This window comes from Platalea leucorodia, assembly GCF_965183815.1.
Source record: "Platalea leucorodia genome assembly, chromosome: 3".
NCBI classification, from domain to species: domain Eukaryota; kingdom Metazoa; phylum Chordata; class Aves; order Pelecaniformes; family Threskiornithidae; genus Platalea; species Platalea leucorodia.
Window position 1 is genome coordinate 52,505,967 of NC_138825.1, and position 13,455 is coordinate 52,519,421.

The 13,455-nt window shown below is 36.6% G+C and overlaps 1 protein-coding gene across 1 annotated transcript in view; it reads left to right on the forward strand.

The window, feature by feature from the left end:
* PRKN (parkin RBR E3 ubiquitin protein ligase) overlaps positions 1-13,455 on the forward strand; it is a gene marked incomplete at its 5' end in the record, with an annotated part of 628,924 nt that overhangs the window by 207,120 nt on the left and 408,349 nt on the right. The window contains 1 exon segment of the mRNA XM_082305465.1: positions 9,620-9,703. Within this exon segment, the coding sequence (XP_082161591.1) occupies positions 9,620-9,703 (84 nt within the window).

Below are 13,455 nucleotides of genomic sequence, written 5' to 3' on the forward strand. Positions count from 1 at the left end.
CTTGAAAAAACATTTAATGCCATCCAAACAGAGAGTAATATATTTTGCATTTATAGATTAGAAATCATTAGTCTGACAGATTAGTTGAATGGCATTTGGTGGTTTGTTTTAGGAGACTCTGCATCCACTTCTTTCGTAGTTCTCTCTCTCTTTTTCAAGACTAATGTTTAACTACGTTCCTCTCAAACAGTCAAACAACAGCAGGACTTTTTCAGTTCAATTTCTCAGCTGCAGTTGTTGTATTTGAATTCCTTTTATTCTTTTTGCTCCTTCTTTTACTCTTTTTTGCTCTAACAAAAGGTGGGGAAGGCCCACCAAAATAACTGTCCAAAAGCACATTATGAATCAGGTTTTTGCTTATATTATATGAAAATTGTTTGTGCTGGCAACACAGTGCACATTATAGAATGTTATTGATGAAGAGGTGACTCTGGAGACCTTTATCCTGGGTGTCTTTGTAGGAACCTTCATTATTTAGTTGAGATCAGTGGGATTACTCTTGCAAATCCCTGTCCTATAATACAGTATGAAAGAAAAGAAAGACCAGAACTTATTAAAAAAATCTTATTTACAGGTTTTCTTTTTTTTTGTTGTTTTAAAACAAAGATACCTGTGATAAGAAAGAAAAAATAATGATCAATAAAATAACATGGTGGAAATTATTTTTATTATACTTACCTGCGTTTTCAGTCAGAGGTATGATTCTCTGATCTTTGATTTGAAATAACTAGCATGCAGGAAGTCTTTCTAATTGCACAACTGTGAGCAGTTCAGCAAATTGTCAGCTACTTCATTTTGGAAGAGTTATAACTATTGACATAAAACTGTCAATTTACTAATTAGGCTGGGCACTCTGAAAGGAAAATTTCATCTCGAAGATACCACTATAAATCAAACCAGTAGGTTTAATCACACAAAGACTTAAAACATGTGATTACCTCTACTTTGGTGTTATTTCTCATATGAATAAAGCTATCCATGTGCTTTATTGATTGCTCTAATGACCAAAGTCAATAATAACCAAAAGATTTCTTCTGATGGGTTCTTTAATGTGCTGTGTAGACTAAGCAGTTAACTTCAGTCATTTAATTCCTATTCCACAAACCCCTTTAAAACTAGCCCCAGGACTAATTTAGTAGTCTTTTCTATACTGTGCTCCCTGCTGTATGGGATATTCCGCGTCAAAGCTGGTCCATGGTAAATTGGTTAGTTTGTCCTGCAGTGAAGTCTGCAGCAGGAGACGCTCTCACTGCTACTCTGGTATGACATGCAGAGTCACGTCATTCACGGTAGCATCTATTAAAATGTGGGGTGTAGGAAAGAACTACTGCACTGTGATATTAAACAAATGACATATAAATGTATGTTATTAAATAAATGGCTTCTTACATCCGTGTATCCTATCGCCTGTGTCCTAGTAAATTGGTATCAGTCTTGGCAGAAATGTAAAAAAAAAAATAAATAGTTTTGGAACAAAAATTACTGTCTTGCTGCTAGAAGTGGCCTTTGCAGGTCTGTGTAAACTCTGGGTAAGTTTTAATTACCTCTGCCTTTGTGATAAGCTTTGTGGCTAAGCAGAGGATTTTGGTCATCTGCCAATCTGGCAGTTTTTACCTCCAATCTATCATAATAAATTTTCAAGTATTGTAAATAGAACATCTGTAAAAGGCTAACAAGCACTTCCTGGCTAAATCAGTAGTAATCTCTTTTATAAACTTTATTTATACCTTCTCTCTCTGGTGACGGATGTCGTTAGGCTGTGCTTTGGGAATTTGAAGAAATGCATTTTGTGCTAAACTGGATACTGCTGTTTGTAGAGTTTTACTTGGGAACAAAATAATAATGTCTATATGATATCTGAGCATTCAGTAGAAATCTAGCAAGTGTCTTATTTAAGTCTAGTTGTCTAGTTAATTAAGTCATCTAGTTGTCTAGTCTAATAGTCTAGTTGTATTCATAATTGTCAAGATAAAGAACGCTGAAATACATATGGAGCTTTACATGAATGTTATGATTCAGATAGATTTATTTCTTCTGAATTGAAATGAGATCTCCAATCTCTGCGACTAGAAATGTGCCATATGAATCTTTTCTGCTGAGTCTAATTGAGTATCGCTCACGTAACAGCTAGATTTTTCTTAGTAAGTGCTTCAAAAGATGATCAGATTGCTCTCCTAAATTAAGCCTGTTAAGAACTTCTAAAATGTGAACCAGTGTATCTAAAAGTCCTAATTTTTCAACTCCATTACTGCACTAATAAAGTAGGATGAAAGCTTTTATTTGAATGTGTTATATCCATACTATGCTCAGAAGAAATAATCTAGTATTCGGCAATGCCACTCTCACGACACGTGCAGAACGTGAAGCGCAAATCACGTTCTGGGTTAGGGATGCTGAGAAAAAGTATGAATGCACTGGTTTGCCAATAGTAACATCGGGCTTAATCAATACCAATTTGTCTAGCCAAGAAAAAGCCCTGTTCTTTCTTCCTTTTCACAGACTCTAGACTTCACCCAGTCCCTAGGGCATTTGTCACCTGCTGACCCTTCTCCAGCCTTACCCATCAGTTCTGAGACATTCACGAGCCTCCAGGATCTGACTATCTGTAGTTGTCTTGCAAGTCACTTGCTCTGAAATACTATAGAGGTAGCATAATAAGAATAAAAGTCTTGGAAGGTGCTAGATTTTACAGAAGCAGACAAGCCTTAGTCAGGTGGTGCTGAGGGAAGCAGCTCTGATTATTTAGTAAAAATGTCTATGCTGTTGTAGGAAAATGTGCGTTCCCTTATAAAATTATTTTTCTAGGCTGAACTGTTCATATTGTGAAAGCGAGCTCAAACTTGCATTGAGAAGAGCAGAAGAAAAAAAAACAGCAAAACCATTGCATCGTCTCTGCTAAGACGGGTTAGGTTTGTGACAGTAGGTGGGATCTATTGGTGTTCATGTAATATTCATCACCTGCGTTAAGCTGTGTTTGCATATGTATGTTTACTGTCAGAATACATCTTGGTTCCTACTATGTCTGGGGGACAGAGTTGTCCGTGTGCACTAGCACTGGAAGCAGTGAATTGTGGTAGCTTGGTGTGGATACCTCTCTTAGAGTGGCAAAAAGGAACTAAATTTTTATTAAGTAATCCTGCCATTTCAGGGAGCTTTTCTTTTTGTCTTACTGCCTCGAGATGCTAAAATCATGCTGAGGGGTCACCATAAAATGGTTAGCTCTTCAAATACTCTCATGTAGACAGGTCAATAACCATCATTTTGCAGAGGAGCCTTGAGTGCTTGCATGGTTTGCGTTAGATTTAGCACTTTTTCAGTGGCTTGTATGCTGATTTTTTTTTTAAACCCTCTCGAGTACCTGAAATTATTTCTTACATTATTTTAAAAATCCTTCTGCATTAATACTTGTCCCTTGGTTGGGTCATTTGCTCAACATTTTAATGATTTATGTCTCTCATGTAGATATTAGCAGGTACAAAGATGTGTTTTAATGATATTCTGCTGCATATTGTTCACTGGGGGAGAATATAAAGCAGGGAAAATAAAAGCATTGGATACATGGATAGTTTCCAGCCTTTTAAATGATTCAAAGTCTTTGATGTATCACTGGTTTCTATTGCTGACCTCTGCTTCTGACCTTTCCCTGACTTCACAGGTCAACAGTTCTGTCAGCAACTGCATTTTGAATAATTTGTCATCTGAGATCTCTAGATACTATTTCTGTTCTGAGAGAGATTTTTTTTTTTTTTTTTTAAGTGGTCATTGACCAAAATTCAGTTATGGTTCTACAATACAAAATCAGATCTTGTCTGCTGGATGGAAAGTACACTGAGAGTAGAGCGCACTGCCCACTGTACTGGGCACCAGTACAATATACTGGTGGAATGTACACAGATTTCCGGTACTTCCCTCATACTCTGAAAAAACACTTCAGTCCTCCCTGTTCTTCATATGCTGCATAGGAACTTCAGTTCAAATTTAATATGCCATTTGCCAACTTTTTTCCCTGTCTTCCCCCTCAAAAAGGGAAGGAACAACTGCCATATACTCAAAGCATAAAAATTGCTATACCTGGTTATCTGGGAAATATTCGACTACGTTTGATGTTACTTTTTTCGTTCAGTGATATACTGGTGTTCTTTCTATTTCTTTAGTCTGTCATTTTGCCATTTATACACCGGAAGAGTGTTCTCTGATGCATCCATTTTAATGCATAGCTTTCTCTGAGCCATTTGGCTGTGTACAACAGGGGCAGTTGCTTTAATCTTGCAATCAGAAGGCTTTGTTCTTCTCACAGTGTGTTCTTGATTAATGCAAACTAATAATTACAAACACTACAGCATGCGGTGTTACAACACCGCAAGTGATTGGCTGGCCTGCACTTTGACAGGCTTTTCTTAGACTCAAGAAAGAATGCTACAAAAATTGCATTTCAAAGTGTTTATCTCGCCAGAATTCCTAATTTTATTTTGACGCAATTATAGCAATGACATTTAGTAGCGCTGTCGCTAAAGAAACATTAACATTTTGAATACACGGTGTGTTTCAAGGACAAATATCTTTTTTGCTATTTTTTTTAAGGTGGAAAACTAAAATTCTCAAGCATGCTAAATCTTTTAGAAGTGTATTACATTATCATTAATAATGAAATATAACCCTGAAGAGTGCCAAGTGCAGCTGTGGGAAAGGAGATTTTCCCCTTCTTATAAATTTGGAAAGTGAGGCATAGAATTTTGTAGGGTTTTTTTGTTTGGTTGGGGTTTATTTTTTGTTACTACACACACACACCCCCCCACCAGACAGGCACAAACTCAAGATATTCTGCCAGTCCATCTTGGACTTGTCTGCTGGATTAATTTGTCCCTTAAGAACTTGACCTAACTCTTGCTAGAATAAAGAGAAAATGCTGTTGACTTAAAGCTGGGTCTGGTTAATGTTATCAAAAGAGTTAAATGCCTCTGACTTTCTTATACGCATTAAGCACATCATAAGAGTTAATGTAAACATCATAAGAGTTAATATGAAGAAGTGTTGGATAGGGTGGTTTTTTTGAAGGAGAAAATAGGAAGTTGTTAGCTACAGTGTGAGTGAACAGCTGAGTAGTGTGGGACTGTGCTACTAGTTCTCTGTGTATGTGCTTTTAGGATGCCTTAAGTGGAATATGACATATTCTTATTTCGGAGAGCTGCTTCATGCGAAAAGTACTCTTGCGTGCATGAGAAATGTTGTGAGGAGACTATTGCAGAGAGTGAGAGCACTGTAAGTTCACACCATGCCATATAGCACGCTAGCTTTCCCTCTTACGTAAAACCTTAAAAGGTAACCACAAAACGCATACAATTGTTACTGTTAATAAGTAAAAAGATATTGCCATATTAAGCATACTTGGACCTGATCCAGTGCTAGTAGTAGTAGTTGAATTCTGACTAACAGTAGTCAATATTGCATCAATTCCTTTCTGTTCTGGTTTCTTTAAGGATGCTTTCTTGATTATATTTTGCAAATCAGCTGCTCATTTCTCCACTACTGTAAGACTGTGGCATAATCAATATAGTGATTTTTATGCATTTTAAACATGCACTTTTCTAGAATCTCACTCAACCTTATAAATGGTCCTACGCATGTTCTTTCTCACTTAAGAATTACTATGCCTTCTTACGTTTTTGTGATTATGGACCTAGACCTGCAGGCTGCTGAATACTTGGGAAGTTTTCTCCTGAAATAACTTCAGTGAAGTTAAAGGATTAATTCCTCTAGAAAGTTTAGCTTGAAATATTTTCTTCTTATGAAATCAAGATAATTAGTACCAGACTTGATAACATATACCTGTGGAACTGCTTCTATGAGAATGTTTTATATTATCTTATTGTGTAGCAATCTTGTGACTCTGTTTTTGTGTGTGCACTAGCATAGCATTGTTAACTTTGAGAGTCTCATATATAATCATGCAGGGATGAAGTAACAGGAAGATTTACTGTTGATGTTATTATCAGGAGAAAGTGGTTGTGTGTGGGGTTTGGGTGGGTTTTGTTGGGTGTGTTTGGGGTTTTAGCGTTTGTTTTTTTTTTTTATGAGTGTTCCTCCCTGTCCCCTCCCTGCCCTCAAATTTTATAAAGCACGTTTACATATGATTTCTCACTCTTACGTTCTAGTATCCTTTTCCCAAGTGTAAATTATGTAAGGATTATCTGAAGATATACAAACCTACTGAATTCCTCTAAACTGGAAAAATAAATGTTCTGATAAATGTATACTAACAAATTTGAATATGAAAGAAGAGGGATACGTGTTAAATAAGGCTATCAAGTTAACGTGTTCTTGTCTTTAACAAGTCAGTGAGTTACACAGAGTCCCTATAAAGTGAAATTCTAGGCCTGAAGAGGGAAAAAAATATAAGATTCCCATTAACAGCCACTTGACCAAATGATGATAGCAGTCTGCCGTGCTGGGGAAAATCAAAAGCTTGAAAGTGTAGGAAAAATTATGATCATGGGATATTTAAATTGCTTTCACGTAAATTAGGTAATTATCATGTCAAACCATGATCCTGAGCGTAAAGTTTTAGATACCGTGAGGTTGTGTTATTGAAAAGTTGATCAAAGAACCTGCAAGTGACGGTAATGCAGAGGACCTGGTTTGTAACGTTAGTAACAAAGACCTATGCTTTAACAATGACTAATATATTTACGTTCAGTAACTTCCCAAAATCTGAGAAAGACACAAGTATTGTGCTTAACTTTAAAAAAGAGAAGCTACATAAAAGTAAGGGTTCTTGTTGAGAAGAAGCTAGAACAGGCAGTTAAAAAGAGTTAAATCTTTGGAAGAGATGTCGAAATTACATTGGAATCAAAGATTATGTGCACAGGAATTTGAGGACTGAACGGAAACTAGCATGACAAAATTGGAGGGGGGGAAGAAGGCAGGTTATTAGAATCAAGGATGCATCTTTCAGAAAAATGATTAAAATGAATAATGAGAGAAACTAAAACAAAACAAAAACAGCAAACCAAAACAAATGCATAATTCTGACACCTTAAATATAAAAATGCAGTTAGGCAAGCAAAAAAAAAAAGTTTATAACTTGCAAACAGCAGAAAAACTGTTACTGAATCCTTTTAAAAATATAACAGGAGCAAAACATGTACAAGTCCACTAGATGATTGTTATATAAAAGAAATACTTGGAGAGGATGAGCTATAGAGCTGGTTCATCCTTGGGAACAAACAGGTGTGTTCAGTATGAAGGAACTTGGCAATTACCTGCTAGAAGCCCCTCTGTGGACCTTAGGATGCACACTTCATCTTCTGGGGAAGTGGCAGATGGAATTCAATGTATGTTAATATTAAGTGATGTGCACTGGGAAAATAAACCCAAATTTTACGTATACGTGATGGATTTTGTTACATTCAGGAATGAAATCTAGGAGCTGTGATAGATTATTTCACCAAAATGCTGCCTCAGTGCTTAATAACCATCAGCAAAGTAAATCACATTTTAATAATTATTTAGGAAAGACATAAAGAACAAATTCAGAGATCACCTTCCCATTCACTTAGTCCAGCACATCAGTCAGTCATGTATATTGTGTGATGGTTCTCATATTCTAAAATGATAGAGTAGAATTGGAAGAGCTACCCAGAGAGTAAAAAGTTGATCAAAGGTGAGGAATGGCAAGGTAGATTACTCTTCTTCCTGGAAAGTAAACTACTGTGAGAGGTATGCTAGAGATCTGCACAATCTTTGATGGCATGGGGAAAAATAAATAGGGGGGGGGGGGGGGGGGTCATAGAATGAAACTTTCAACTATTGAGTTGAAAACAATTAAAAGGAGGCGGTTCTTTACACAACACCTGAAGGAGGCTCTGCTGTTCTTCCTGCAAAATCTCAAGAATGCTAAAGCTTCATAAGAGGTCAAAATTTACTGGAATAATTGATGGCAAACTTGATTTTTAAAATGTTTTAAATAACTAATTCAAGTTTGGTTGGTTTTTTTCCACAATTTCAAGTACAGTATTATTACTTTATCCTAACTCCACTATACCACAGCTGTTTTTCTCCCAAAGAGTAAAATCTACCAGTAGTCACCCCTGTGTCTGCCTGCAATACAACTTACACGTGTTCAAGCTCTTTTTTTTACCTGTCTCAAATGCCAGCACTTCAGCTATAACAGTAGAGAGCAGAGCTCAGCACAGACTAAGCTGTTTTACTCAACTTTTCAGATAGGCTGGATCAACCTTTTATAGTTAAGTTCCTACTACTAAGTTAGTTAGTTCAAAGCTGTCTCAGCTGTGTCTGCACTATGCTGAAGAAATGCCTCATACAGAAGTAAAAAAGAGATGGATCTAGGTGTGGTACCAGATTACTTTGTAATCCAACTATGATTTAAGTAGGCACTAATTTCACTAATGCAGTTAAACCTCTTGACTGCTGTAATTTCTCTTTTGGGTAAAGTCTTCCTGTTATTCCCGACTAATGACACTATTCCAAACACTGAGTAATCCAAGTAGCAAATATTTTAATTATTGATACCTTCTTAGTTGTTTGTTTCTGCTAATTATATGGATATCTGTAAGCTTCATATCTATTTCTCAGATTAATTTTTGTTGTCTACAAATTAAATATTAATTGGCATGAGATTAATATTAAAAAAGGCGACTTGCACTACGGTAATTTAAATTTTTTATGTGCTGGGAAATATTTTTATAAATGTTCATATATATGCCATATATATAAATATTCTTCTTTGGTAGATCATCCTGTTAACCACACTATTTTGCAGTTGTGAAATATTAATAATTCTGATTTGTAATCTTTATATTTACTGTGTTTTGTAGTAGACTTATATATGAAAGGTTCATATTCAAAAAGTCATAACAAAGTTTACTAAGGATTTTCTAATAATTTTCTTTCTGGGTTTTTATGTGGGGTGTTGGGGTTTTTTTTATTAACAATAACTGACTAATCTTGCAGCTAATGTAAATGTCCAGGAATCTACTAACAATCCTTACTTCACGTTTTCATTGTGTTGTATTATAGTTAGGTAAAGGCTTTATCTGGTGACAAGAAGTCTAATTTGTTTACAGCAAGCATTATCAAAATTCACATTAGCAGCCCATGGAAACAAACAGATTTCAGTAAAGTTAGAGCCATTTAATACTTAAACAATAAAATAGAGAAAAGCTACTTAACCTAGCCTTTATGTTACACTCCAGTCTTTCTGTGTGTTCCACTTCCAACTGTTGTGTTTTTTCCCTTTTTCCCCTTAGTCAGCTGCAGCCCAAGGTGTAAATAGTGTTGAATCAGAATATAAGTCTTTGTAACTTTTTAAATAATAATAAATTCAGTCCCTGTCTTAAACTGAGAAAATGTGCCTACTGTTTGACTCCTGTTCACAACACTGACCTCAGGATGGAGGGGCTGTATGTCCTGTCAGTGATTGAGCTTTACTGATGAATATTGTCGTATAATCTAATCAGACTTTTTCAGTGTGAAGATGATAAAACTGCCTAGCTAAAGTCTGAAAGAAATGGGGGTAGGAAAAGAAGCAACAAAACCAACTTTTGTGTGTTTAGTTATTAAGTGGATTAAAGCCTTTATATGCTTTGGGTTTATTTTGAAGGGTCCATCTTGCTGGGATGACGTGCTGATTCCCAACAGAATAAGAGGTGTTTGCCAGTCCCAAAGGTGCAATGGAAACATAGCGGTAAGATTTTGTCATGTTTCTCCAAGTACTGTGCAACTTATAAGAATAACTGCTTGTCGCAATTCTAACCATATTAAAATTGCAGAAATGAATGTAAACTGACATGTATGGTATACCTCAAAAGAGCTGTTCAGCATCAGATAATATATGTCTGATGTTTAGCAAAAGGGAGGAACTTGGTCAGTTGCTGCTTGGAATGAAAGAGAAAACAATTTTATGTCATCTCGTTCACTGAAGTAGAACTCTTAGATATTCAAGTATGCATGGTTAAATACAGAATGTAATATTTCAAGTAAGCTTTGGCATAAACGTTTATAATTATTGTGTATATATCAGTGCCCTGAAAGCTTCAAATTTCTGTGTCATCTTGCATATCAGATCTTTCATATCAGATTTTCAGGCTCTGTCCACAGAAGCAGATTCTTCACACTGGTTACTTTACAATCTGTTCTCCCACATGCTCATCATTATAGTTTACTTTAAGTGTTTCTCAGAGTGACATCAATGAAAAGCCTGAGTAAGAAGCAGCATAGACATCTCAAATTCTTAATGAAGATTTTTTCAAAACATTATTTATGTATACTTATATCTTTTCATGTGTTAGATATTGTTCAAGAATATTTAATACTAAAGACATCTAAGGTACTTCCTCCTCAGGAAAAAGCTTAATTTGAGGCATTCATTCTGGACACAGCTTTTAAAGACAAACACAAAACTTTGTACATGTGAAAGGATTCTATTCATCAAAGATTTGCAGATTGGGACAACATAAGTGCCTTTTTTCAGAGGCACTCTTCTGCTCTGGTGTAGTCTTCTCTTTGTTTTCCCTAACAAGACAGTTCTGAAGTGGTGTGTCCATGTAGTTCCATAGGTGTCTCCTGCTTGGCCGCAGATGGTGTCAGGAAATATTTTATCTCACTTTGGACACCAAACAGTTCTTTTAACAGCACGGGATTTATGGCTGTCTCCATGCACAGCCAACAGAAACGGAGGTCTTGCAGCTTTTGGGCTTCTCCTTCTCAGTGTGCTCCTTGTAGTAGTGGCTCAACCACTTTCTTGAAAGTGGCAGATATTAGACGTTCATGTGCTATTCTCTCAGCAGTACTGAGCTCTGTTAGGTGTGTAAAAGAAAGAACCACTTTGCCTCTGGGCAGATTGGCTGTAGTCTGCCTGTTGTTATGCTTGTACTCCAGTTGTAAGAGGGTTGACTGCCTGACTTCACTTTTGCTACCTGTTTGTTGTGACTGTGCCACTACTGTCACTGGAGAGAAATCCTTCCCTTCTTTCTTTAAAGATGAGACAGGAAAATGAAGAAGCTAAGACTTGCTTTTGACAAGGACAGGAGTCTCCTTGGCAGGTGACTGGCTTGAGCCCTTATGTACCCAAGAATGTGATCAAGATTCTCAGTCTTGTCACCTATTGGGACTCCCAGAACATATCTGACTGACCTGCAGCTACAAACTTACAGCCTTTGTTATCCAGTCTGTCTGTGAAAAAGATGCTGAAATAATGCTGCTTTTTGGCAACCCTGCCTCCTGAGCTACAAACCATTCCCTCATTGAATCAAATTTTTTTTTTTTTTTTTTTTTTTAGCAGAAAATGGAGCAACATACCACCCTGGCTTTGTGGGGCAAAATAAGCACTGACCATAAAACTAAAATCTTAACTGGCTAATGCTGTGCCAAACAACCAGTACCCAGTCACCTAAGTCCCATGACTCCAGTTGCTGTCAATGTTTGTGGCAAGTTGCATACTTAGAAGAGCCAAGGATCAATGTTATCTTTCAGTAAGGTACCAGTGAACAAAAATCAGGAGATATCCTATTTCAGGCAGACATGTTGCAAAAGCAGCTTCAGACCACCCGAACTACAGACATGAGGCTGTTATCAGAGAAATGTGCTGTTCCTTTATTTCTAATCTGAAACATTTTCCCTTTTCTACCAGCTACAAACTACTCTGTCCAATGGGGTTAGAACCTAACCAGACTGGGATGCAAGAACAATCCTCCTTTTTATGATCTTGAACAAGAATTGCCGGCAATATTGATCTAGTCAAGAAAAATTAAGTCATTAAAAAATGTAGTCAGATTCACTTATCTACCTATCCGGTAGGTGGCCCTGCACCAGATCTTTGAATAAGTGACTTGTTGAGGTCCTCTAGTGCCTGAAAGGCATCCTTCTTGTGTTTTGGGGTGGGGTTTTTTTCAGCCTCAGTCACTGTGAAAACACATCTTTGCTTCCTGGGAAATCTTGTAGTCCAAAGGCTTAAATCACTGAGCCTTTTGTTTTGTGTCTTGCCCAGAGTCGGAAACAATAGAGATCCTACAGATGTGCCTTCAGGGATTTGTCATTCTTTCCTGCTCTGGTAAAGCAGTCTAACTCTCTGAACTGTGCCTATTCCCAGAACTTTTCCTATCTGAAGTCATAGTGACTTGATGTCATGCATTTGTTCCCAAATCCCATGTGTACTGCAGATATAAAACCTCTTGCTGGTTCCTGAGGTGACCTGCAGCCAGATGGTTAAACCCCACCACAAAAGCAAAGCAAGACAGTAGCTAACTCACCTGGTCTGGACCACTTGCATCCCTTTGCTAACGTCTTCTCTGTGCTATCATCAGGAGGTAGAATTAACTGTCTGCAGAAGTTGGGGACTTCTTCCATTATGTGTGAAGTCTGGCGCTTTTTTCCCTTTACCAAACATCTTCAGCAGAGGTTTTTGGCTTCTTAATTATGAACTTCATGCTTGTGTGACTTTCATGAATGTATCAGGTCCTTGGAAAAGAGAAAAAATAACCTTAAGTAATTCACAAGTTGCAACCTCTAAGCTTTTCTTGGCTGTTACAATCTTTGGGAGATAAGTCACATTTTATGATTAAGTATTCATTTTTGCATTGTCATGACAAAGTTTGTGCAATTATATTTTCTCTGTCTTAAATAGCTCCACAGTGTACATGCTTCTTTACAATGATGGGTAATGAAGAAGCTTTGAGACTGTTAGTTGTCAGTTATCAACAAATTGCAACTACTGCTGTTTAAGCAAAGAAAAAAAGATTCCTCCAGTATCTCTCCCCCAAGACGTAAATGTTTTGCTTAAAAACTGTTTTTCGTTGGTTTCCACTTCTTATAAACACCAGTTCACAACATACCTTCAAGAGGCAATGTGTTTTTTCCTGAAATACTAATTTGTATGTATTCTGATATAAAATTACTCTCTTGCCAGAAATTACAGACTTTAATTCTTCTGGTTGCAAATATGAAAATAGAGTAATTGACAATATTAGAAAGCAATAGAAATCAAATTTCAATTTCACTTAAATAAAATTTATGAATGATTGCCAAAAGATATAATGAATATCTTAATGATAAATGCCCTGTGATTTATATGTGTTCCAGCGTGCTCACAAATATGAAATGCACCTGATTAGTTTTTGTGGGTTTACTCAACACAAACTAAACTGAATTTAAATTTTGGTATGATCTGCTCTGTGATTTATTTGTGATTCCAACTACTTTTGAGCTTGGAGTGAAAAACAAAGTGAGTATATTTGTTACAGTCCATAATTATGAGCAAAAGAAATGCAAGAGAAATAAATATAAATATTGCAACTGTAAAATCTTAAGATATGACTGCTGACTGAGAAACTGAAGAACGTGGAACACTGGATATCAGTCCCTTGTGCTGCCTGGGGGAACTTTTCCCACAGTTTCTCTTCATGTTCATTTCAATTATAGGCTGTTACCCCATAGCCTGGG